General features: G+C 34.6%; 1 protein-coding gene across 3 annotated transcripts in view; it reads right to left on the reverse strand.

Moving 5' to 3' along the window:
* ATG4C (autophagy related 4C cysteine peptidase) overlaps positions 1–27,463 on the reverse strand; it is a 106,660-nt gene that overhangs the window by 16,265 nt on the left and 62,932 nt on the right. For all 3 annotated transcript variants that reach the window (XM_068964868.1, XM_068964867.1, XM_068964869.1), the window contains 4 exons: positions 21,276–21,412; positions 16,262–16,340; positions 15,525–15,601; positions 10,057–10,176 (listed from right to left, as the gene is read on the reverse strand). In XM_068964868.1, the coding sequence (XP_068820969.1) occupies positions 10,057–10,176; positions 15,525–15,601; positions 16,262–16,340; positions 21,276–21,412 (413 nt within the window). The remainder of the gene's footprint in view (positions 1–10,056; positions 10,177–15,524; positions 15,602–16,261; positions 16,341–21,275; positions 21,413–27,463) is intronic.

Below are 27,463 nucleotides of genomic sequence, written 5' to 3' on the forward strand. Positions count from 1 at the left end.
ACACTCACTTTAAACCTAAAGACACTGATTGAAGTGAAGAGCTGGAAAAAGATACACCATGAAAACAGAAACAAAAAAGCTAGGATAGCAATACTTAGACAAATTAAACTTTAAAACAAAAACTATTAACAAAACACAAAGAATTATAACAATAAAAGGTTCAATCCTATAAGAGGATACAACATTTTGTAAACATTTAAGCACCAACATGGTGTGTGCACACTCAGTCGCAGTCATGTGACACTTCATGACCCCATGGACAGTAGCCCACCAGACTTCTCTGTCCATGGGATTATCCAGGCAAGAATATGGAGGTGGGTTGCCATTTCCCCCTCCAGAGATCTTCCCAAACCAGGGATTGAACCCATTTCTGAGCCTCCTTCATTGGCAGGTGGATTCCTTACCAATGAGCCACCTGGGAAGCCCATGCACCCAACATAGGAACACCAAAATATATAAAGCAAATATTAATGTAAATAAAGGAAGAAATAAACAGCAATACAACAATAGTAGGGGACTTTCACAGTCCACTTATATCAAAGGACAGATCATCCAGACAGAAAAATCAACAAAGAAACATCAGCCTTAAATGACACATTAGACCAGATGGATTCAATATAAACATATACAGGACATTCCAGTCAGAAACAGCAGAACACTCATTCTTTTCAAATGCACATGGAACATTCTATAAGATAGATCACATGTTAGGTCAGAATACAAGTCTCAATAAACTTAAGAAGATTAAAATCATACCAAACATCATTTTCAACCATAACCAACAACAGTATAAAACAAGAAATCAATTATAAGAAGAAAATTGAATACACTATATACCCAAAACTAACATAATATTGTAAGTCAACATATTTCTTCTTAAATTAGGATTTACATTTTGTTCAGATAAATACCCAGAAGTGGTATTGCTGGATTGTATCACAGTTCTATTTTTAGTTTTCTGAGGAATCTTCATGCTATTTCTCATAGCAGCTGTACTACTTTATATTACCATCACCAGTGCATGACAGTTTCCTTTTCTCCACATCTTCACCAACCCTTGTTATTGTCTTTGTAATTTTAACCATCTAGTGTATGTGTATAAGATGGTAAATTATTGTGATTTTGCATTTCCCTGATAATTTGTGATGTTAAGCATCTTTACATATGCTTGTTAGCCATCCGTATGTCTTCTTTAGAAAAATGTTTACTCAGGTCTCCTGTCCATTTTTAAATAGAGTTTTTTGTTTTGTTTGCTGTTTAGTTGTACGAGCGCTTTAAATATTTAGATATCAACTGATTATCAGATATATCATTTGCAAATATTTTCTCCCATTCCATAGGTTGCCTTTTCATTTTGCTGATGGTTTTGCTATGCATTAACTTTTTGGTTTAATATGGTCTCATTTGTTTATTTTTGCTTCTGTTGCCCTTGCCCGAGAAGATACATTGAAAAAAAAAAAAAAAACATTGCTAAGACTAACAGCAAGGGCTTACTGTCTATGTTTTATTTGAGGAGTTCATCAGGGATACTGGCCTATATGCACCCCTTTCTCTTTTTGTAGTGTCTTTGTCTGGATTTGGTATTAGGTTAATGCTAGCCAATGTTCATTTCTCTTCAATTTTTTGGAATAATTTGAGAAGGACAGGAATTAATGCTTCTCTAAATGTTTGGTAGAATTCATCTGTTAAGCCATCTGAAACCAGATTTTGCTGGGAGTTTCTTTTTTCTTAATGATTCAACTTTATTACTAGCAACTGATCTATTCAGATTTTCTATTTCTTTGTGATTTGGTTTTAGAAGATTGTATGGTTATAGAAATTTATCCATTTCCTTTAGGTTGTCCAATTTGTTGACATATAATTGTTCATAGTATTCTCTTATGATCTTTTGTATTACTATGGTATTGGTTGCAATTTTTCCTCTTCATTTCCAATATTATTTATTTGGGTTCTCTTATCTTGATGAGTCTGGCTGGACATTGTCAATTTTGTTTATCATTTCAAAGAACCAACATTTAGTTTCATTAGTCTTTTTTCTATTGCTTTTAAAATCTCTTTCATTTATTTCTGCTCTCATCGTTATTATTTCTTGCATTCTACTACTTTGGGTTTTGTTAGTTCTTTTTTTCCTATCCCTGAAATATAAAATTAGATTGTTTATTTGAGATTTTTCTTGTTTCTTGAGGTAGGTCTCTATAACTATGAACTTCCCTCTTAGAACTGCTTTTGCTGTGTCTCCAGATTCTGGAAAGTTGTGTTCTCATTTTTATTTGTCTCAAGGTTCTTAAAAAAACTTTCTCTTTGATATCTTCATTGACTTCTTGATTGTGTAGTAGCACACTGTTTAACCTCCAAATATTTGTGGTTTTCCAGTTTCTTTTTTTTGCATTTTTGTACACTAATAACAAATAATCAAAAAGAGAAATGAAGAAAATCTCATTTACAACTGCATCAAAAAGAACAATATACCTAGGAATAAATTTAACCAAGAAGGTGAAAGACCTGTACTCTGAAAACATGACAAAAGAAACTAAAGAAGACAACTGAACTGGAAGGCTCAATATTATTAAAATACTACTGAAAGCAATCTGCAGTCAATGTAATCTCTATCAAAATGCCAATGGCATTTTTTGCATAAAGGAAACAAATAATTCTAAAATTTGTATGAAATCACAAAAGACCCCAAATATCCAGAGAGATTCTTGAGAATGAAGAACAAAGCTGGAAGTTTCAAGCATCCTTATTTCAAACTATACTACAAAGCTATAGTAATCAATTAGTATGTTACTGGCACAAAAACAGATCAATGGAACAGAATAAAGAGCCCAGAAATAAACTCATATGCTTCATTAATCTAAGACAAAGGAAACAACAATATACAATGGCCGAAAAAGGCCTCTTCAATAAATGGTATTGGGAATACTGGACAGCCACATGTAAAAGAATCAGACTACTTTCTCACACCATATGCAAATATAAACTGAAAATGGATGAAAGACTTAAATGAAACCATAAACATCTAGAAGAAAACAGGTAGCAAGCTCCTTGACATGAGTCTTGGTGATGATTTTTTAAACTTTAACACCCCAATGCAACAAAAGCAAAAATTTAGAAAGTGGAACTATAACAAACTAAAAAGCTTCTGCACAACAAAGGAAACCATCAAAAAAATTAAAAGACAATCTACTAAATGGGAGAAAATGTTTGCAAATTACATGCCTGATAAGGGGTTAAAATCCAAACTATATAAAAAAGACTCATATAACTCAATATCAAAATACAGACAACCTGATTAGAAAATGAGCAGAAGATGAAAATAAACATTTTTCCAACGGTAACACACAGATGCCCAACAAGCACATGGAAAGATACTTATCTTCTCTAATCATTGGGGAGATGCAAAGCAAACCATAATGAGCTATTACTACATATCTATCAGAATGCCTGTTACCAAAAGGACAAAATAAGTGCTGGTGAGGATGTGGAGAAAAGGGTACCTTCATGCACTAATGATGGGAATGTAAATTGCTGCAGGCAGTATGGAAAAGTTATGAAGTTCCTCAAAAAACTAAAACTCAAACTACTACACAATCCAGCAATTCTAATTAAGGGTATTTACTCAAAGAAAATGAAAACACTAATTTAAAAAGATATAGGTACCCCTATATTCATCACAGCACTATTTACAATAGCCAAGATATGAAGGCAACCTAGATGTCCACTGATAGATGACTGAATAAAGTAGATGTTTTACACACACACACACACACACACACACACACACACACACACACACAGTTGAATACTACTCAGTCACACAAAAAAAGAATCAAATCTTGCCATCAGAGACAACATGGACCTAGAGGGTATCACACTAAGTGAAATAAGTCAGTCAGAGAAAACCAGTATCTGCATGATTTCACTTACATGTGGAATCTATAAAACTAAACAAATGAACAAACAAAACAGAAACAGACTGAGATATAAAAAACAAACTGATCACATGCTCTTGGATTCGAAGAATTAATATGGTTAAAATAGGCGTACTACTCAAACGAACTGACAGACTTAATGTAATCTTTATCAAATTACCCAAGACATTTACCACAGAACTAGAACAAATAATCCTAACACTTATATGGAACAACAAGAGAGCCCGTAAAAGCAATCCTCAGGAAAAAGAACAAGGCCGGAGGCAAATTCTCCCAGAACTCAGACAATACTGCAAAGCTACAGTAATCAGAATAGCATGGTACTTGGGGAAAGTAAAAAAAAAAAAAAGAAAAAGACATATAGATGAATGAAACAGAAGCAAGAACCCAGAAATAAACCCAGACAGCTACAGTCAATTAATCTACAACAAAGGAGGCAAGAATGGGGAAAAGATGGTTTCTTCAGCAGGTAGTGTTGGGAAAGCTGGATAGCCTCATTATAAATCAATGAAATTAGAATACTTCCTTATACCATATACAAAATAAACTCCAACTGTCTTAAAAGACTTAAATATAAGACATGACAACATAAAATCCTGGAAGAAAACACAGGCAAAACCTTCTTGGACATAAATATAGTAGTATTTTCTTAGATCAGTTTCCCAGGGAAAAAGAGAGAAAAGCAAAAATAAACAAATGAGACCTAAAGAAACTTACAAACTTTTGCACATCAAAGGAAACCATCAAAAAAAGGAAAAGACAACCTACAGAATGGGAGAAAATATTTGCAAATGATGCAACTGACAACAGATTAATATCTAAAATATACAAACATCTCATACAGCTCCATATTAAAAAAATAAAAAACCACCCAATCAAAAAATGGGAAGGAGACCTAAATAGTTACTTCTTTAAAGAAGACATAGAAAAAAAATAAATAAATAAAGAAGACAGAGAGACGGCCAATAGGCATATGAAAAGACATTCAACATCTATACTTAAACAAATAGATAAACAACAAGGTCCTATTGAATAGCATAGGAAACTATATTCAAGATATCATGATAAAACAATAGAAAATAACATGAAAATGTATATACATATAACTGAGAATACATATTTACAACTATACAGCAGAAATTAACCTAACAGTGTAAATCAACTATACTTCAAAAATTCAAAAAAAATTTTTTTTAATGTATTATATTGTAAATTGTAATACTGAGTAATGCTCAAAATTCTCCAAGACAGGCTTCAACAGTACCTGAACTGTGAACTTCCAGATATTCAAGCTGGATTTAGAAAAGGCAGAGAAACCAGAGATCAAATTGCCAACATCTGTTGGTTCACAGGAAAAGCAAGAAAGTTCCAGAAAAACAACTACTTCTGCTTTATTGACTATGCCAAAACCTTTGACTGTGTGGATCATAGCAAAATGGAAAATTCTTAAAGAGATAGGAATACCAGACCACCTGACCTGCCTCCTGAGAAATCTGTATGTAGGTCAGGAAGCAACAGTTAGAACTACATATGGAACAACAGACTGGTTTATTGGGAAAGGAGTTCATCAAGGCTATCTATTGTCACCCAGTTTATTTAACTTATATGCAGAGTACATCATGGAAAATGCCAGCCTGGATGAAGCACAAGCTGGAATCAAGACTGCCAGGAGAAATATCAATAACCTCAGATACACAGATGACACCGCCCTATGGCAGAAAGCAAAGAAAAACTAAGAGCCTCTTGATCAAAGTGAAAGAGGGGAGTGAAAAAGTTGGCTTAAAACTCAATATTCAAAAAACAAAGATCATGGCATCTGGTCCCATCACTTCTTGGGAAATAGATGGGGAAACAATGGAAACAGTGACAGACTTTATTTTTTGGGGCTCCAAAATCACTGCAGATGGTGACTGTAGCCATGAAATTAAAAGATGCTTGCTCCTTAGAAGAAATGCTATGACCAACCTAGACAGCATATTAAAAAGCAGAGACATCACTTTGCCAACAAGGTTCGTTTAGTCAAAGCTATGATTTTTCCAGTAGTCATGTATGGATGTGGAGAAGGCAATGGCAACCCACTCCAGTACTCTTGTCTGGAAAATCCCATGGACGGAGGAGCCTGGTAGGCTGCAGTCCATGGGGTTGCTAAGAGTCGGACACGACTGAGCAACTTCACTTTCACTTTTCACTTTCATGCATTGGAGAAGGAAATGGAAACCCACTCCAGTGTTCTTGCCTGGAAAATCCCAGGGACGGCGGAGCCTGGTGGGCTGCTGTCTATGGGGTTCCACAGAGTTGCACATGACTGAAGCGACTTAGCAGCACCAAGCAACACAATGTATGGATGTGAGAGTTGGACTGTAAAGAAACCTGCTGAAGAAATGATGCTGTTGAACTGTGGTGTTGGAGAAGACTCTTGAGAGTCCCTTGGACTGCAAGGAGATCAAACTGGTCATTCCTAAAGGAAATCAGTCCTGAATATTCATTGGAAGGACTGATGCTGAAGCTGAAACTCCAATACTTTGGCCACCTGATGCAAAAAACTGACTCATTGGAAAAGACCCTGATGCTGGGAAAGACTGAAGGCAGGAGGAGAAGGGGACAACAGAGGACGAGACGGTTGGATGGTATCACCGACTTGATGGACATGAGTTTGAGCAAATTCCGCGAGTTGGTGATAGACAGGGAAGCCTGGGGTGTTGCAGTCCATGGGGTCGCAAAGAGTCGGACACAACTGAGTGACTGAAGTGACAGATTTGTAAAAAGTATTACTCTTCTGCAGTTTAAATGAATCAGCTAGACCAACATGAACAGATAAAATCTCCAAGTCAGTCAAATGAAAAAGCAAGTTGCCAAAGGATATATACTTTTTTATATAAGTATATAATTAATGATAAGTTTAAGAACATAGAAAACAGTATATTTTGTTTATGGATATATCAAGTATACTAATTTACACTAATTTAGGATAGTGGCTGCCACTTGGAAGGAAATAAGGGAATAAGACTGGGGAACGGTAATACACTTCAATAATATATGAGGGCTTTACTTTTCCATAAGCTTAATGATAGCACATGGGTATTTATTATGCTATCCTCTGTATTTCTGTATGCTTGACATTTTTAAAAACTAGTCTAATAATGTCAACATATTGTAAAAGTACAAACTTCTTTAGCCTGGCATTCAAAACTCTCTACAATATTATTCCAACCTCCTTTTCTAGCCTCATCCTTTATTATTTACTATAGTGTTTCCTTATTTTCACTATACATGTCATCTCTATGACAATTAATGAACATTTCTCTTTCCAGAATTTTATTTTTTTAACTAATTAATTTATTTGGCTGCACTTAGTCTTAGGTGTGGCATATGGGATCTAGTTCCCCAATCAGACATTGAACTCAAGCCCCCTGCAATGGGAGCGTGCAGAGTCTTAGTCACTAGACCACCAAGGAAGTCCCTCTTTTCAGAATTTTGACTCAAACAGTTTTGTACAGGTCAATGATAAGGAGGAAATCACATGTTTAATAAGCCAGCTATACTTTTCTATTATGAATACACATATATATATATATAAGTATTAAGAGTATTTGTCCTACTGTCATCTAAAAACATCAAGTATTACACCTTGGGTTGTATATCAGTGGTTCTCAAATTTGATGTACAACGTTACTTGGGAGGTTTGTTAGAAATGAAGGGTCCCAGGCCAAATCTCTAAGACTTCTGATTCAGGCCATTAGAAGATAGAAATCCTGCCCTATATGTATCCATGGCCCCTAACAAATTGGACTATCTGCCATTTTCTAAAGAAACTATATTTTTCTTTTCTGGTACCTACCTTTCCTTTTGTTATTTCCTCTGCTTGAAGCACACTCCCTTCTCCCTGAGCCAACAGAAATTAAGCCTACACTTTAAGGCCCATATTAAATATCACCATCACAATAAAGAACTTTGACTTGGATGTGACATCTCTCATTTTAACCTTCTTCCTTCCCCTATCGATTTATTTCTATTTCTGTATGAATGCTTATCACATTCAATGTAATGCCTATCTTCTCTTATTCTGCCTCCTGAACTATAAATGCCACTTGAGGGCAAAAGCAGGGATTATGGCTTGGTCATTTTATGATTTCAACATGATAGTTATTCAGATACTTGCTGGACTGAGCTCTGCTAAACACTGAATTAATTTAACAAGTTTATTTAACATTTAAAACTCATGTGGCAAAAGCATTAGAATATCCATTCATATAGCATTACAAATTAAACATGAGAATCTACATTATCTGGCGTCATTTTCAAAATGAGAAAACTGAAAACATATCCTATATAGAAACAAATAATTTAAGAAGTTTTAATTTTCAAAGAAAAAATATTATAGTTTACAAATGCCAAATTCAGCTTTTAAGAAGGAAAGCTGCTTAATTTACCATCTTCCAAGCAAAAGTAAATGATCGAGCTATTAATTGACAAAGTGAGTTTTTGATATTGCTATAAAACGCTATGAACTTAAGAACAACAGTATAATTAAACCAAAGTTAATAGACTCTAGCAAAATTCTCAATACTTTCATATGATATTTCAGCATGTTTTCTCTTTGCTTTAACATTGCATATCACTAGGATACATCAAGTGCAATAACTTCTAAGTAGTTTTCCAGCATAAAAACTATAATTATTAGTATAAAACCCACAAAACCATGTTTTTAATCAGAATATATCAACATGCAACTCATTTATGAATATAATTGTTTTTCAATTTGGTAATAGTAATTTGGGCTATTTTCTACTCCAGAGGTAATTACTTCACTGTTCTAAATATACTTATTTCAGCCTAGATAGAAAATAAACTAATGCAAACAGAAATGGGACTTTTTAATGGAAAAATGTTCATCAACATCAATCTATATTATAGCATCATCTGCATCTGTAAATTTTAGTACATACATAACACCTTATAAAGACAGACCATTGTCAAAATGAAATATACAAATGTATATACTAATTTCAAGTGATAAAAAAGAGAAAATGGATAAAACATATTTCCTTATGTTCACTTGGCCCTTCAGGTTGAAAAGGAGAGTGAAAAGACGACAACTGTGAGAAATGAGGAATAAGAAAATGTTCTCACATACCTCATTTTCTCCTCTTCTCATTCATTTTTCTGTCATATTTCTGTTAAATTTCCTCTTTTACATGGCAAGTCAAGTAAACTAAACCTAACTCAAATGAAACTTTTTGTTTAACTTTTTCATTCTATTTTTACATTATAAAAATAAAATTTTAACCCAGTATGTCCATTTTCCTGAATAAAATTAACTGGAAATAAAGCAGTTATAAGGCATACTATTATAACTGAGCTCAAGTTAAGAGTTCCTAAAAATGATTCTAGTACTGGCTTTAAATACCATAAATGATAATCTGTAACTATTGATACTAATAAAGAGAGCCATCCAATTATGCTTACTTGCTAAATAAGTAATCTTTCCAAACTACTAAATATACACAGATCTTAAGGCCCTATAAATATTTTAGCAGTACTCAATGGCCAGAAAAATGCAGAAGTCTAAAGGTAATAAGAGGAGTCAAATAAACCTATTTTAGAGATCCTATAAGTAGAACAGATCAGATTAAACAAGCTTATTGGAAGGTAACAACAGAGCTCATTTGATAAAGCAGTTCTGAGAAATCCAAAAATACCATTTCTCTTCAAAAAAAAATCAAAGAAGCACTTGGACTAACAAGAAATAATGCACAATTTGGCTTGATCAAATACTTCATTAATTTTTTTCTACCCCCTAAGGTACTGCCCTTTTAAAATCTTCAAATAAAATATAACCTAATTACTTGCACATGGCTACAGTTTGCAGAGATTTTTATTTCAACAGTGCCACCTAGTGGATCAGTCAATACTTTCAACTGGTCAAAAAGTGGTTTCATCACCCTCAAAGGCTAGGAATCCCCAAATAGTTATATTTTCTGGCTCACAATATTCCTAATAATATTAACATTCAAGGGGAAATTTTATAACCATATTATAAATTATATATTTTTGTCTTCTGATAGGCTATCTCTAATAAAAATTAGATCATTTACAAATATTATAATATTCAAAATAAAAATACCTTAGTGATTTCTTCAGAAGCTCGTTTGAAGTCCTGAACATTTCGACAGTAAAATCCTACTGTACAGCTAGGATCCATTTTTCGAAATGACATCTTTTTGGGAGAAGGGCAGTGGAATGTCTGTAATTTTAAAAGTTCTTTAGGATTAATTTAGTTTTATTTAATGGACTTTATATACAAAAATATCACTTCATTTAAAATTTGCTATCTAGCTATCCTTCAAACTATAAACATGCTTTCAAATGGTGTTTTAGCATATCCTATGCAGATGATCCCTCCCAGTCTCCAAAGTTGTACAACATAAGAGCCAACATTGTGTACATTCAATTTACCAAATCTCCACCTTACACATTAGTGCCATTCTGCAAAAGAAAAGAAGTGTGTCAAAAGCAGGGTGCATTTCTAACACTTGCAGAAGGGAAAAAAATGTATCTCTGAAAAAGACATGAATAGGCTAGTACAATGTTTAGAATCAAGTTAGCTATTTCTATGAAAGTGCAATTAAGTCTGTTCAGTTAAGAGATTTTTTAAATATTTATAAACCTTTGAATAAGAAAACCAAGACTTTGTAAACAAATATGCAGGTTCATGAAAATGTTCCATGATGATATGAAGAGGTCAGCTTGAGAGTTTTAGCAATTGACACAATCAGCACATAATTGCATACTGTCCCAACCCACTCTTCTACTGAGCTTTACCTCAAGTTCTTGTTTAGTTCCACACAGGATAAGGTGAAAATTGTTCTACTATGGTCCTTGCCCTCTTCCCTTAGTTCACTCTTCTCTAGTAGTCAGAGTGTTAAAGATACAAATGGCTCAAAAATGCTGCTCTCGACTCTCTACTTTCGCCAGTAGGCTGTGGCTGTTAGTAGAATCTGATTATCTTTAGAGAATGAAAAAGTAGTAAAAGGGTAGAATATAAAGCTAATCATTCTGATCTTTTTTCTTCACCATGACACTCTAGTACTTGGTTTAAAACATTTTTTAACTGCATAAATGCTCAGATACTTGTCCTTAAAAATGCTACCAGATCTTTTTTTTTTGTATGTATAAGAAAAAGGATGTTTATGTTAAAAAGGAGGGCCATAAAATATATATTCATATTTGCATAGGATATACAAAAATTAACAAGGTTAGAGAAAAGGGAGAAAACCTGGCAGATGGGAGACAGGTATGAGGAATTCTTCATTTTATATTTTATATTTTTAACTAAAAAATAAGCTGCTCAAGAAATAATCTAGGCTGGATATAAATCCATAAACTTAAAATTTCCCTATATTTAATGCCTAAAACTAAGGGATTTAAACTTGGAATTATCTATAAAAAGGCAGAAAAATATAGACTTTTATATTTATGTTCATGGAAGATCAATCAAAACCACTCTTTTCTCTCCCCCTAAATATATCCTGTGATCCAATTAATATTCCATATTATCACCAGAGGATATGCAAAATGAATACATTCAAACTGTTTCCCCCCCTTATCAATAGTTCAGTCATATATTAGATTCAAATCCAACATCATGCTAGTAAATAACCAGACAAATGTGTTTTTAAAACTATGACTACTATGAAACCCTTAGCTAACACTGTACAGTAAGACTCAACCCAGCTAAACTGGAATGTCCATCTTTCTAATCAATATGAGTACTGTCTTAGCTAGACTTTTCTAACATTGTTTTACCAATTTTGTTTATAAAGAGATATTAAAAAACAGATCTGGAAAGGTATAGAAGAGCTAGGTAAATCTGGCAGTTAACAATATACAGGAGTATTAGGCTCGGACAGTTCTAGGTCATATTTACAAAACAAAAATTATTTGACATACAAGATATCTAACAATAGTCATTTGCCCCTCTTTCCAAAGTCAGTAATAAAGAAATGCTTGTTTAGTTTTCACTACCTGGGGATAAGAAGGAAGAATCAAAAGTTTGTATGGTCCAACAAAGTATTTTCTTAACTTGTCTACATGGATGCCCTAAATTATATTAAAGCATTGACTAAAGTTTTCATTAAGAACCATTAAGACTAAACCAATATAGGCTTAGTGCTACTTCACTGATTGTCTCCATCACCATAGATAATAATGACAAACACTAGTTAAGCATAGTTATTTTCATATCTATAGAAAACTTTTAAAATTATTCACAAAAACACAAATATAAATATCTGATGATTGAAAACTGCACTATCTGGTGTTCCTACATGAGTACTAGGACTCATATTACAGAGAGGCATTTTATACCATTTAAATCACATTGTTTGTTCACCCAAGAATATTCTGAAATCAAACCAAGATTAATTTATAATTCAGAATCAATTCTGTTTATTGTAGAACAACTTAGACTTTAAGGTATTTTTCCCAAGTGGCATTACACAGGTCTGTTCACTCTGTGATAATTCTCTGCGCTATGCACTTAGAGGAGAAGGCAATGGCACCCCACTCTAGTACTCTTGCCTGGAAAATCCCATGGACGGAGGAGCCTAGTAGGCTGCAGTCCATGGGGTCACTAAGAGTTGAACATGACTGAGCAACTTCACTTTCACTTTTCACTTTTCACTTTCATGCACTGGAGAAGGAAACGGCAACCCACTCCAGTGTTCTTGCCTGGAGAATCCCAGGGACAGCGGAGCCTGGTAGGCTGCTGTCTATGGGGTCACACAGAGTCAGACACAACTGAAGCGACTTAGCAGCAGCAGCAGCATGCACTTAGATTTTTTAGGTTTTAAAAACTAAAACTTTTTAGCACAATTCTAGTTTTTAAAATTCTGATGATTTGGTAAGAGTAGCAGTTTCTACTGAAACACATTTTAGCAAGTATCACTAGATACACTTCTGCACTTACGTTTCTGAAAAAACTGGCCAGAGCGAGTCAATTCCCATTTATTTCATTTTTCTAATACAATATTTATTCATTGCCTCAAAAAATTAGGCACCTACCAAATGGTAGGTACTCTTCCAGACTTATATCAAAGAGTGGGTTCTACTACCTAAACATACAAATAATACTGAAACAAATAATTTTAGGTGTAGCTCTGTTATTTGGTGATTTAGATAAAACTTCCTAAGATAATTAATTAGAGAATACATCCTTACTAAAAAGCACCTCCTACTCACTGCAGTTCACATGGGTAATTCATAAAGGGTACATCTTTCACTGAGAAATTCACTCATCTATCTACATAATCACATCACATCATTCTAATAGCTTTAGTGCCACTATGCTTTGAATTTAAAAGAATATATTAAAACAGTCACCACTGTATACACCTCCTAAAACCTGAAACTTGGAATTGGGGGCCTAGCAATCAGAAGAGACTAACATATCTGTAATAAGGTTTTTTTTAACCTTATTAGTAGAATGTTAATATTAAGGTAATACAATATTTGGAGAAGGCAATGGCAAGCCACTCCAGTATTCTTGCCTTGGACATAGACAGAGGAGCCTAGGTCACAAAAGAGTCAGACATGACTTGGCGACTAAACAAGAACAAACAGTACAACAATACCTTAATAATAAAATATTTTCAGTATTTGTAAAGAGATAGAATCAGTCACTCTGAAAGTATATCAGAAATAGCATGAAGCAATAGTTTCTGGTTTAAGAAATCTTAACTTAAATATATACATACACATATATATTATAAATATGTATAAGATAATGTATATCCACTAGTCCTCTCATCCAAACAACTGAAACTCTGCCCTGATTTAACTACTAACAATGAAAACCCACAGTTTAACACAGCCTCACTGCTAAATCTCATCTTAAACCCACTTTCTGGCATCTCAATATATAAAAAATAAGTGCTTCTGTGCTTTTAAGAAGTTACCTAATTTCACCAAATTTTACTTTACAAAGTCTCTTAAAATCAAATTATTTTCCATTCCCACTACCTCCCACTTCAAGCTTCTATTGACTCACCTGTGAAGTGTTGCAACAGTTTCCCAGTGAGCTACAACCTTCCTAATATTGATTGTGTAGGCATTCATTAATAACAGTGTGAATAACATGGATATTCACTGACCTGGCATCTTTGTAGAGTCTCTCAAAATATCAGATGAATAATCTCTTTCTACTGGTCAAAACACCCGACACTAATAATCTTTTAATTTGCCTATTTTAGATAATGCTTAGAGCACTATGAACAAGTTTCCATCTAAATCTCAAGTATTTATTTTTTTTAAGGAGTCAATTTGACACAGCCACATGGGAAATGTAACTGAGGACACAGGAATCAGTGCCACAAGATCACTATGCAGCAGAAACAGGTTTACAGTGTGGTTCACATAGCACAATTCTAGAGTGCCTCCCACAGAATTAATCAGTCAACCGGAAATACTTACTAAAGTTTATATGCAAAATATAGTGAAGGAAGAAAGTAGAAAGCAAAGCTGTTCTCTGGCCCGTACTTTAGCTGAGATAATGGTCTACAAAAAATGCTAGGCTGTTTTATAATCTATCACTTAGTACCAGATTTTAATCTTATGCTTTATCCATCTTCATAATCTACCCTTTATATACTTATTAGGTATTAATATTAGCTAGCAAGCTATTACTTATACAAAGTACTAAACCACATTTCCAACTTGCCAAGCCCTGGAGAATTAGTGATCCATGTGCCACTCAAGTAATTAAGATGACTTTAAAAGTCTCTAAAAGCATCAACTGGGAAAATAAAAACCGAAACCATGTAACAGTTACATTTCTCATTTATGCACTCTCAAAATTTTCTGAAATATAATCCTATACAAGTATAATTGATTCACTTTGCTGTACAGCTGGAACTAACAAAACATTGTAAATCCAATTTAAAAATTTTCTAAATGCTGGCTCAGAAAATGGAAGGAAGGAAAGAAAGACTTTAGGAAGGAAGGACTTCAGGAAGGAAAAGAAGACTTTAAGAAATCAAAGCTAAAATAAATATTAGAAACCCAAGTAAAATTTATGGAAACTTAACTAGAGGCTAAGACTTAATTACTGAAATGCTAGTTATTAGACATTGTTCTTGTTTTCACTGAAACTTGTCTTAATTACATACTTAAAGCAAAATAATGTTACACTCTCCTTCAATCATTTTGTCATTCTAACCCAACTCCATTGTCTTCTTTTTCTTTTTCCCCCTTTCTTTCTTTCTTTAAACATGTCTAACATTTTAAATTCTTCACTACTGTTCAGCTGTATATGTACAAAACTACTTGGAAGCTTGATCATTTATTTTGGTAGGGCTAGGATATCTAACAAGTTAGAGACAAAGATAAATGAAGAAGAGAGTGTATTATAAATTAAAATTCTGCAACAAATTATCTAACCTTTGACCACTGTATGTATTATGGCTTTGTAAATTAGCAAAATATTTATTATTAACTTGGAATACCATAAAAGCATAGCTGCTTAGCACATCTCTGAATAATTAAGAGTTTGCTTCATATGGTAAGAAAACAGTCCCAGCTCTTTATCCACAGTACCTCAAGAGGGAAATCCTTTATGCTGACATCTACAAAAGATTGGCAGTAATGAGGATCCATGTAAATCAAACTGTCATCTACAAGGACAAAACAGAAGACAAGTAATTCAAAAAACACCTTATTATTACACTGCTTACAATCCAATTTCTATGTAGAATAGCTGAAAAAAATCTGGGAGTAACAGCTTGCCAGACTGATATTCATTGACTGAAACATAGGTTTGCACAGGACAGATTAACTTTTGCATAATCAAATATGCTTGTATAAGCAGAATTTTTATAAAGTGATGAGACTGTCATTTAATTTTTGGTGATAAAATTACTTTCACAAACACACAATTATATTCTACAGTTTGCATATGAAAAATGTATTGCATTACTTTATCCTGACAGGAAGAACATATTGCTTGTCATTTTATCATCAACTAGCACCAATAAAACTGGTATAAGGTAAATATGTAAATAGCAACTGCCAGAATATAGCAGCAATGTCTTCTAAAGTTTAGTAAAAATCAATAAATTATGCCTTGTTTATGCAATAACAGAAATTAAATATACATTTTACAGAATCCAATTATACTATGGACCAAATGACAAATGAATGGCTATGGCAGGACTGATGAATTTATAAGGTACTCATTTTGCTCCGTTACTCATCCTGTTTCTGGATGATCCTATGTTAACTTTCTGACTTTTAAAAGAAAACAAAGAAGAAATATACTTTACTAAAGCACTAACCTTGAAATCCAGCAAAGTAATATGACTGTTTAGGTTTGCCACCAATAATACCCACACAATATTCAAGGCTTAAAATTCCCTGCCAAAATAAATTAATTCAGATTTAGGGTCAAGAGACAAATGATAATTATTCAAAACAACTAAATTTATATTACCAGTAGTAGTCCGCAAATTTTTCACCATCACTTTTATTTTTATTACATTTTCCCCCATGTTCTGAAACCCTTTTGTCTACCAAACTATCTTCCATTTAACAACTTTAAACAGTTACTACGTGCCAGTTATAAACAACATAATTATGGAAAGGCAATAAACATTTCTGCCAAAGTCAAAACATATGGCCTGTCAGTTAGTTGGTGCAACTTTGCTGTGATCAATGTAATATTTTCATCACATTTTGTGAAATGCTAGAAGTAATTATTAGACATTGTTCCTTGTTTTCATTGAAACTTGTCTTAACAAACTAAAAATCATTTTTAATCACTGGTGTTCACTTGACAAAAATTTTGTGCTACTTCATTTGGAATAAAAACAGACTAATGAAAACAACCTAATCCAAGGAAAAGAATAAATATTATTGTATTTAAAGTCAGTTTACTTTACTAATCATAAAATACCAATGATACCTCAATAAATCATTTAGTACTTCCCTAAGCATCTACTTAAGATGGGTCAAACAATTCTTTTTTAAAATTAATTCATTTATTATTTTGGCTGGGTGGAGTCTTAGTTGCAGCACGGGGGACCTTTTGTTGCATCCCACCAGCTCAATCGTGCTGTGTGGGCTTAGCTGCCCCAAGGCATGTAGGATCTTAGTTCCCCTGTTGTTGTTTAGTCACTAAGTCATGTGGGACTCTTTGCGACCCAACGGACGGCAGCCCACCAGGATCCTCTGTCCATGATAGTTCCCAGGCAAGAATCCTGGAGTGAGTTTCCTTCTCCAGGGTATCTTACCAACCCAGGGATCAAACCCCATCTCCTGCACTGCAGGAGGATTCTTTATTGCTGAGCCACCAGGGAAGCTGAAGCCCACTTAGTTCCTTGATCAGGGATCAAACCTGCGTCACCTGCATTGCAAGGCAGATTCTTAACCACTGGACCAACAGAGAATAATTCTGGCCTAAATAATTCTATACTTAAAAAAAAAATCATGTCCATGGAGTAGAGTCATTTAAAAATATGCCCAGTGGAATCAATTAATATCCATATTCTATTAATGTAGAAACTGTCAATAGCTTCTATATTTATTTTAGCATATATTATGGTAGAAAACACTAATAAAGTTTATGCTATAAACCCCCCAAAGTATTAAACAATAAACTTCCCTTCTCTTAAATGAGAGGATGTTTCAAAATCTAGAAGACACAAAAATAGACTGTGTAAACAAATGCTTTTTTCTTTTAACAAGTAAACAGAACAGTTTTGTTTAAACTTAACGATTTTCTTAAAAATAGTAATGTGGTGGTTTACTGAAAAACACACACAGAAAATAAATCAAAAAGCAAAAATTTCTCAAAACACCAACACTCAGAGTTCATCATTAAGCACATTTAGGGGAATACCTTGTTGACATCTGTCTATATTACATATATTCACATATAGATTTATAAATACAATTATATATATATGTCATTACATAACAAATGCCACTGTAACTTTTGTCATTCATGATCTCTTAAACATTTTCCTATCAATAACTATAGATCTATATTACAATGTTTAATGGATGCAAACTGTATACTTTGTGAAAATATCATAGAGGTGTTTTTTGTGGGGTAAGGAGAACTGCAACTGAAAAAATTAAACAGAAAAATCAATTGGGGCTTCCCAGGTGGCTCAGTGATATGCAACCTGCCTGCCAATGCAAGAGACGCAGGTTCAATCCTTGGGTCAGGAAGATCCTCTGGAGAAGGAAGTGACAACCGACTCCAGTATTCTTGCCTGGAAAATCCCAAGGACAGAGGAACCTGGTGGGCTACAGTCACAAAAGAGACAGACCGGACACAATTGAGCGACTAAGTAACAACAAAAACAAAAATTAATTAAGATGCAATTATACCAAAAATCTTGATAATAATAGTTGTTATTATTCTGTTATTATCATTCTATTCTCAGTCCTATTATTCTATTGTGTTCCCCCAAAATAAAGATCTTTAACACAATTAGAGAGTGCCTTCGACCTGAGGCAATCTGATCAGCTGAAATACAATGTTTCTGATACAGGGACCCAGGAGAAAGTAAAAGTTCTAAGTCCCTCAAAGTCGAGAGTAAAAAGAAAAAAACGCATAGCAAGAATCATCACAGGCTGTCAGAAAAAAGAATGATTTTGGGTAATGGAAGAAAGACTTTGCTCCTTGACATCTATATTTCCTTTTCAACAAAATAGAGCAGATTTAGCAATAAACACTTAGAAGCAGATTAGGAGCTAAAATGTCATTACATATAAGAAGCTGTATCTTTGGAAACTTGAAACATTTTACAGTTCCTAAAAAAGCCTTTTCACAGTTATCTAGCGGTGAGCATTGATTGAGCTGTATCCATGAAGCAATAAATAAGACTGAAGTAATCAGTCAAAAAAGGAAAGTCCTAATTTGTCTTGCTGAAGAAAGAGAACATATTGGATTTTCCTCATTCCAGGTCCTTTTAAAAATAAATAAATAAGTAAACTTCTTGTGGTAGGGATTGATAAAGCTCCTCACAGAATGTAGCAGGCGATGGTACCATCTCTGAAATACCATGGAATTACCTCGGTTAATAAATTTAAATAGAATTGAATGGTGAATTTTGGAGAGTATAATGTACAGTAGTTTGGCAGGAAAAAATACAGTGCTGACAAAGGAGGAGGAAGACGCAGACAGAGGAGAAGATGGAGGGGGAGTGAGTGGGGAGGTGAGGGAGGCACAAGTGGAGGAGGAGGAAATACAGAAGAAAAGTGAGCAGAAATGAAAGAGGGAGAAGAGGACGATTACTTCTCTTTCAGGTCTATTAGACACGCTATTTTTTTCACTCCTAAATGAATAGCTCTTTACATGATCTCATTACGGCTTTTGACCCAACCATCCTGTGACCAAGCACCACACCTAACATGACACCCACTTCACTCAGCCATTTTAGACATTTTTACCTGATAACCAAAAACTTTAAACATATTAATAGTTATTAATACTATTCTAAAAGTGGACTGTAGCATAAATTAAATTAGTAGAAGCTCAAAGAAATGTTACATTTTAGGAAGTCCAGATTCTACGGGAACATACGAAAAAAGGTCAGGTCTCTGTCAATAGTTTTGTTATCTGAAGTTGAACGTATCACTTAACTTTTGTCATTTCTGTTTTTTTATAAAGGCAGTTGAGTTCCCAGCTAGTGTGAGGGCAAAATGAGATAAATCTGTATTACAAGTGTTATACAAATATCTGTTGAGCAACTCCTATATGCTAGGTACTAAGGATCACTTTAACAGCTAACCGTGGTTTGTTTCACTACAATGCAGACTCCAATGAATCACTCGAGAATTACACAGTCCTGCCATCTGATAACTGTTCTCAATGCCGCCAAACAGCAAAGCCCTCAGCCAGATGAAGCTATCTGCAGCCCTTTTCACCAGAAATGGGGTTTTAGCAAGTCGATTCCAAAACTGCCTCAGTTTCTGATCTTCTCAGGCAATCCATTTTAGATTTGGTTACAAAAGAGATATCATAGCATGCCAGAAATCTCAAAGCCCTCATGAAATGGTTCACAACTCATATTTCACCAAAAATTGTACTAAAGAGTCCACATATTAGAAATCAAAGCCCCACTTTTATCTAGTGGATTCATAAGTTATTGGTTACAGTGGCGCCAATGGTAAAGAACCCACCTGCCAATGCAGGAGACCAAAAGAGATATGGGTTCAACCACTGGGTCAGGAAGATCCCCTGGAGAAGGGCATGGCAACCCACTCCAGTATTCTTGGCTGGAGAATTCCATAGATAGAGGAGCCTGGTGGACTACAGTCCACAGGGTTGCAAAGAGTCAGACAAGACTGAAGCAACTCAGCATGCACACACTGGTATTATTAGTAACAAGTAGCCTGCAAATTTTTATTAACTATTAGGAAAAGCCAAGATATCAGCTAGAAGACTTGCATATACCATATATTGAAATGAACTGCTCTAGATTTTTAGAATCAGTACAATCTAGAGTGAGGATACATGTTCCACCTATATACATTGGGATCACAGTATGGGACTATTACTGTGTTTCACGTGAGGTACAAATCTAAAATGTATTTCAGGAATCGTATATGCTACAACAGTCCATTCAAAGAGGAATTCCATCTCTGGCCTTGATTTTATTCAAACTATGCAAATAATATAAATACTAAACTTTCAACCAGACTATTTCAAAAGTTAAAGTTTTGTGACAAGATAACCTAATTAGACAGTTCTTTTGAAAAAAAAAAAAAAATTACGTGTTCTGAAATAGAACAGATTTGTAACTGGTTAATATAAGGGAAACAAAATTGGAACCTCCCCAACATTATCTTCATCACCTCTGTCTATATAAGTAAGTATTCTTCCTACTTATGGACCTTATGATGGCACATGAAACAAAGTAGAAGATAATGCAGCAGTAATTTTTAAAACTCATCTTGTTTCAATAGTTACCTAGATACAGTTTAATGTGGGTTTATGAATAAATAAAGGTACATACATTTAAAAATCACACATAAGAATACTAGGAACTATAAACATATTTCAGATTATGATCATTGCTGCACTGTATCCCCTTGATTAGCTCCAAAGATTAAAAGGCTTTTTATTTTGTCATAGAACACCTTACTCTTCAAATCACATCTGATCTTGTAATACTGAAATTTAAAATCTATAATGTCAAATTTTATAACCTACAACTATAAAATCATCAATCTACAACTATAAAATCATTCCATTTCATAGAAAAAAGACTGCAAACCTTCTGTATTTTTCAGGTTAGCTAGCATTGCCCTCAAAATTTTTTAGTTCTTATTTCATACCTTTACAAAATCTAAATAGTCGGTATTGGTTCTTTCTCCACCAAGTCTAACAGGAACTAGAATAATAACAGCTTTGTCATTTGTATTATCAGAGGCCATGGAAGTGCACTGTTTATCAATTACATCAGAACTGTAAACTGAGAAAAAATACAATTAATACATATTAAATTTTACAAAAATAATTTTCAGAAACACTTGTACCCTAATTTTTCTCCCAACAATGGCCAGTCATGCAATTTCTAACATCATTAACAAGGTCTCAGTGAGTTAAAAATTACCCACATCCTTTATACATTCAATAGATATTTATCAAATAACTATTATATGGCACTGAGTCTTCAGCCGTGAGCAAAATGGAGAAAAACCCATACCCTCATAGAGCATATCCTCTAACACAGAGTAGACAATAAATAAGTAAAATATATGATAAGACAGATGGTGATAGCTGCTCTGAAGGAAAACAGAGGGGAAGAAGGATGGATAGGAAATGTTGAAATGGAGCACAATTTAAATAAGCTGGTAGGGAACTCAAGACTTAAAGAAAGTAATAAACCAAGAAGTGCAGATACCTGGGGGAAGAGATTCTAGATAGAAAGATGAGCAAGTGCAAATGTCTTAGGGCAGAAGCATGGACAGTTCGTTCCAGGACCAAGAGGCCAGTGCCGCTGGAGGGACTGTGAGTAAGGGTACAACAGTAGATAATGAGGTTAGGAGATAAGGTTACAGATTGAGAGAGAACAAAGACAGATGGTAGGAAATTTAAAAAGCCATTATAAAGACTTCAGTTTTTACTTTGAGTAAGATGGGAAGCCACTGAAGAGTTTTTTAGGAAACAAATGTCCTGATCTGGATTTATGTTTTATCAGTGTGGTTCCTGTGTTTATTAGCACAGGACTGCAGAGGGCAAGCGCTGAAACACAGAGAAGTTAGGAAGGCACCGCAAGAATCCAGCAACAGACAATGGTGGCCTGAACAAAGGCAATAATTGTCAAGATGCAGAATGGTCACAAGATGGTCATGAGGAGGTGGTGAAAAATGATACATTAAACAAATATACGAGAGGAAAAAGGAGTCATAGATGATGGGCGTCGTTTTGATATAAGCAAACAGAGTAGGCGAGCTGCCATTTACAAAGACATAGAAGACTGTAGGAAGGGAAAATATAGGAAGGAGAAACGGGAATTCAGTTTTAGACATGCTAAGCTTGAGGTAGCTACTAGATATGCAAGCAGAGATGATGAGTAGGCAGTTATGGACATAAAAAGCCTCTATCTGGGAACAGGTCTGAGATGGAGCCAAAAATTTGGGAACTGACAGGAGACAGATGGTACTGTAAAGCCACGAGATTGAGTAAATCCAAATATGTACACAGGAACTGTGTACCTCCCATGGTCAGTCTACACCAAAGCTACAAAAATGGAAAAGTAGTTCTTTCCATGTTTCAATTCATCTTACTTTTGCCAAGCTACTCAGTAAAACTGCTAATTATAAATCTTTAAATTCTCTCACTTTTCTGAGATAGTACAGACACGACCGTTTCTATCTTTGACTTTTCTGAACTAATAAATACTCCAATCAAATGGGTTTTTCCAAAGGACTGCCTCCTTCAGAGACAAATATTGTTGCAAAAAGACAAAGTAATAATATTCCCTTGGCATATACAATAATTTCTTCCTTATCAAGTGCTTCTTACTCTTCAATTTCTTCTTACTCTTCTATTTCATTCAACACACATTTATTGAGGGGCAACTATTTATTGAAGCTTTCTATGCTAGGGAAATATAAATGCAAATAAGATCCTTAATTCACAGTGTCTGCCTCAGTGTTTTGGTATTTTCCCTCCACTTTCAACACATGGAAGGGCTATAAAACAGTACAATTCCATAACAGAGGCTCATTACAAAAGTGATTCCCAACCAAATAGTTCTGGTACTTTCCCCCAACACTGATCTACAAGGACTTACAGATAAGCACAAGGTGTTATTAAAAGTGAATTACAAGTGCAATATTTAATATAAGTATTTCCACAGTGTTACAGAACACAGAATAATAAACTAGTTCTACCTGATAGGAGCTGGAAAAGGCTTCACAGCATGTTCTTAAAGAATGAGTAAGAGTTAATAAAAAGCATTTTAATAATAAGGGGCATTCTAAGCAGAGGCAACAATATCAGCAAAGACATGGAAGAAAGGTAATAATAATACATCCAAGGAATGGTGTGCAGGTTGATGGTACTTTGGTGTACCAGCATGCAAGACAGTTGACAGGTGATGCTGGCAATGTAGGTTAAGACAATTGGTAAAGGACTTCATGTGCTTTATTTTCAATGCTACAATAACTTGAGACTGGAGTTAACAGACAGTCATAGATTTTCAAATTAAGGGACATGATCATATCTTTTGACTAAATGAATGAGAAATAGAAGAGAAAGGGAAATCATGTTCAAGTCCTAGTTAGAGATAAGGGTCTGATCTGTATCAATGAGAGTGAAGAAGAGAGGACAGATTTCAGAACCTTTTTTTTACAAGTATACTTTGTTAAGCCTTGGTTGACTGACTAGATTATGAGCAACAAGAAAAGAGTCAAGAATAAGTAAGCATGCATGTGGACATGATACTATCAGTGAAGAGAAAATAGAAAGTAAGAAAAGAGCTGTGTATAGAGAGAAATGATGGGTTTAATTTTAAATGTGCTGAATTTGAAGTGCTTGTAGAACATCTAAATGGAAATAGTTAAGGATGGCAGAAAATACAAGTTACCTCATATTAACACAAGTAGCAATGGCAACCCACTCCAGTACTCTTGCCTGGAGAATCCCATGGACGGCAGAGCCTGGTAGGCTGCAGTCCATGGGGTCACTAAGAGTCAGACACGACTGAGCGACTTCCCTTTCACTTTTCACTTTCATGCACTGGAGAAGGAAATGGCAACCCACTCCAGTGTTTTTGCTGGAGAATCCCAGGGACAGGGGAGCCTGGTGGGCTGCCGTCTATGGGGTCGCACAGAGTCGGACACGACTGAAGCGACTTGGCAGCAGCAGCAGCACTAGAAATGCAGTTTTAAAGTCCTCGTGTATAGAGCATAGTCCTAACTATTTAAAGCCATGGAAAAATATGTAATTACAAAGGAAAAGAATACAGAATGAGAGGAAGAGAAAATGAATAGAAAGTGGAGCTTCTAAAAACACTAATTAAAAAAACGCACTAATGAAGATGGGGGAATGGTGAGGAATTAATTATTAATTGACTCTGGCTTCACCTAATTTCTAACCTCAAAATCTATCAAAATGTACTACAGCAATATAAACTCTCCCTTTATAATTTTAAATATCAGTGTTCAAAATTTTAAATATCTACTTCAAATTATACAAATCACCTAGATATTGAGTAGCTTTGTGATCTTTAATTAACAGTATGTGACGCTAAAGACCAAAGCTGATTGATATCAATAAAAATGCAAAAGGCAAATTCATAAACTATCTAATGACTAATTGTTTAAGTACATACTTTGGCTTAATTAGAACTCTTAACACAGTACATTTTATTTGTAAGATTTCCTACCTGAAAAACAAATTTAGTATCTGCAAAATTCATACACTTGTTTGAAAACTTAAAACTTTCATGTTCATATGGTTATAATCTTGGCTTATCAGTCTTTCTTAAAAATCCAATTAACCTTAACAAAAGCCCAAACAATATGCATGTTTATTTGCTAACCATTATTTCCACACTATCAGCACTAGTCAGTTACCAAGGTACTCTCAAACTTCTTATAAACACCCTTATATTAAACATAATTAAAGTATAACATAACTTTCCCCAATATTAACATACTTTGTTCTGTTGAAAGCATTTCTGTAAAAAATAAACAATATGAGGTGGCTTATTTTGAAGACACTTTATTTTATCAGGAAATTAAGGTCTCTGTTTTATCCCCAATAGAGTTTTTAAATTACTATAAATACTGGTCATTAAACAGAAGACCCAAAACAATAAAACAAAGCTACATTCTGGACAATACCTGCATCATGATCAGATGATTTACTGAAGGACTAGTAAGAGACAACTCAAACTGAGAATTTTCCTCCCTTGAAACAAATCCACCAATGAGGAGGTACTTGGCAGACATGCATACCAAGTATACACTTATGTTACATTTTCCCACCTATCTTTTTCCAAGTAGTCATTTTAAATACTGAAATTTTCCTCAAGAATTTATTTTAATATTGCAACTTATAATTCATAGTATATATTCAATCAAGAAATATTTAATAAGTGCCTACATAGGGTACCATGTTGGAACCAAAATGTGAAAACATGGTCCCCACCTTCATAATCATTTACAGTATAATTGGGATAAGCTAAATACTTTTGAAAAATCTAATTATAAATGGTGTTGAGACAACTGTACGGCAACATGCAAAAGAATAAAACTGGACTACCATCTTATACCATACACAAAAATTAAACCAAAATGGATCATCAAAGATTTGAACATAAGACCTGAAACCATAAACTCCTAGAAGACAACAGGCAGAAAGCTCCTTGATACTGGTTTTGGTGATAATTTTTTAAATTGGGCATCATAAGGCAACAAAAGCAAAGGTAAACAATGGGAATACATCAAACTAAAAAGCTTCTGTTACAGTAAAGGAAAACATCAACAAAATCAAAAGGTAACTTACTGAATAGAGGAAAATATTTGCAATCACATATATGATAAGGGGTTAATATACAAAATATACAAAAATCTGTATGCAGGTCAGGAAGCAACAGTTAGAACTGGACATGGAACAACAGACTGGTTCCAAATAGGAAAAGGAGTATGTCAAGGCTGTATATTGTCACCCTGCTTATTTAACTTATATGCAGAGGACATCATGAGAAACACTGGACTGGAAGAAACACAAGCTGGAATCAGATTGCCGGGAGAAATATCAATCACCTCAGATATGCAGATGACACCACCCTTATGGCAGAAAGTGAAGAGGAGCTAAAAAGCCTCCTGATGAAAGTGAAAGAGGAGAGTGAAAAAGTTGGCTTAAAGCTCAACATTCAGAAAACGAAGATCATAGCATCTGGTCCCATCACTTCATGGGAAATAGCTGGGGAAACAGTGGAAACATTATCAGACTTTATTTTTGGGGGCTCCAAAATCACTGCAGTTGGTGACTGCAGCCATGAAATTAAAAGATGCTCACTCCTTGGAAGAAAAGTTATGACCAACCTAGATAGTATATTCAAAAGCAGAGACATTACTTTGCCGACTAAGGTCCGTCTAGTCAAGACTATGGTTTTTCCTGTGGTCATGTATGGATGAGAGAGTTGGACTGTGAAGAAGGCTGAGCACTGAAGAATTGATGCGTTTGAACTGTGGTGTTGGAGAAGACTCTTGAGAGTCCCTTGGACTGCAAGGAGATCCAACCAGTCCATTCTGAAGGAGATCAACCCTGGGATTTCTTTGGAAGGAATGATGCTAACGCTGAAGCTTCAGTACTTTGGCCACCTCATGCGAAGGGCTGACTCTTTGGAAAAGATTCTGATGCTGGGAAGGATTGGGGGCAGGAGGAGAAGGGGACAACAGAGGATGAGATGGCTAGATGGCATCACGGACTCGATGGACGTGAGTCTGAGTAAACTCCAGGAGATGGTGATGGACAGGGAGGCCTGGTGTGCTGCGATTCATGGGGTCGCAAAGAGTCGGACACGACTGAGTGACTGAACTGACTGACTGACAAAAATATTTGTATATAAAATATATAAAAAGACACATACAATTCAGCATCAAAAAAAAAGTAATCCAATTTTAAAATGAGCAGAAGACCTGAAGAGACATTTTTCCAAAGAAGCCATACAAATGGCCAACACATACATGAAAAAGTGCTCAACATCACTAACCATCTGAGAAATTCAAGTCAAACCACAATGAGATACCATCTCACAGCTGTTAGAATGGTTATTATCAAAAAAGACAAGAAACAACACATGTTGAGGATGTGGAGCAAAAGGAACCCTTGCGCACTGCTGGTGAGAATGTAAATTAACATGGCCACTATGGAAAACACTATAGCGGTTCTTCAAAAAAATAGAAACAGAACTACAGTATGATCTAACAATTCTACTTCTAGGTATTTTTCTGAAGAAAACAAAACCACTATCTCAAAAAGATAAATGCATCCCCTTGTCTTC

The sequence above is a fragment of the Capricornis sumatraensis genome, chromosome 2, assembly GCF_032405125.1.
Source record: "Capricornis sumatraensis isolate serow.1 chromosome 2, serow.2, whole genome shotgun sequence".
NCBI lineage: Eukaryota > Metazoa > Chordata > Mammalia > Artiodactyla > Bovidae > Capricornis > Capricornis sumatraensis.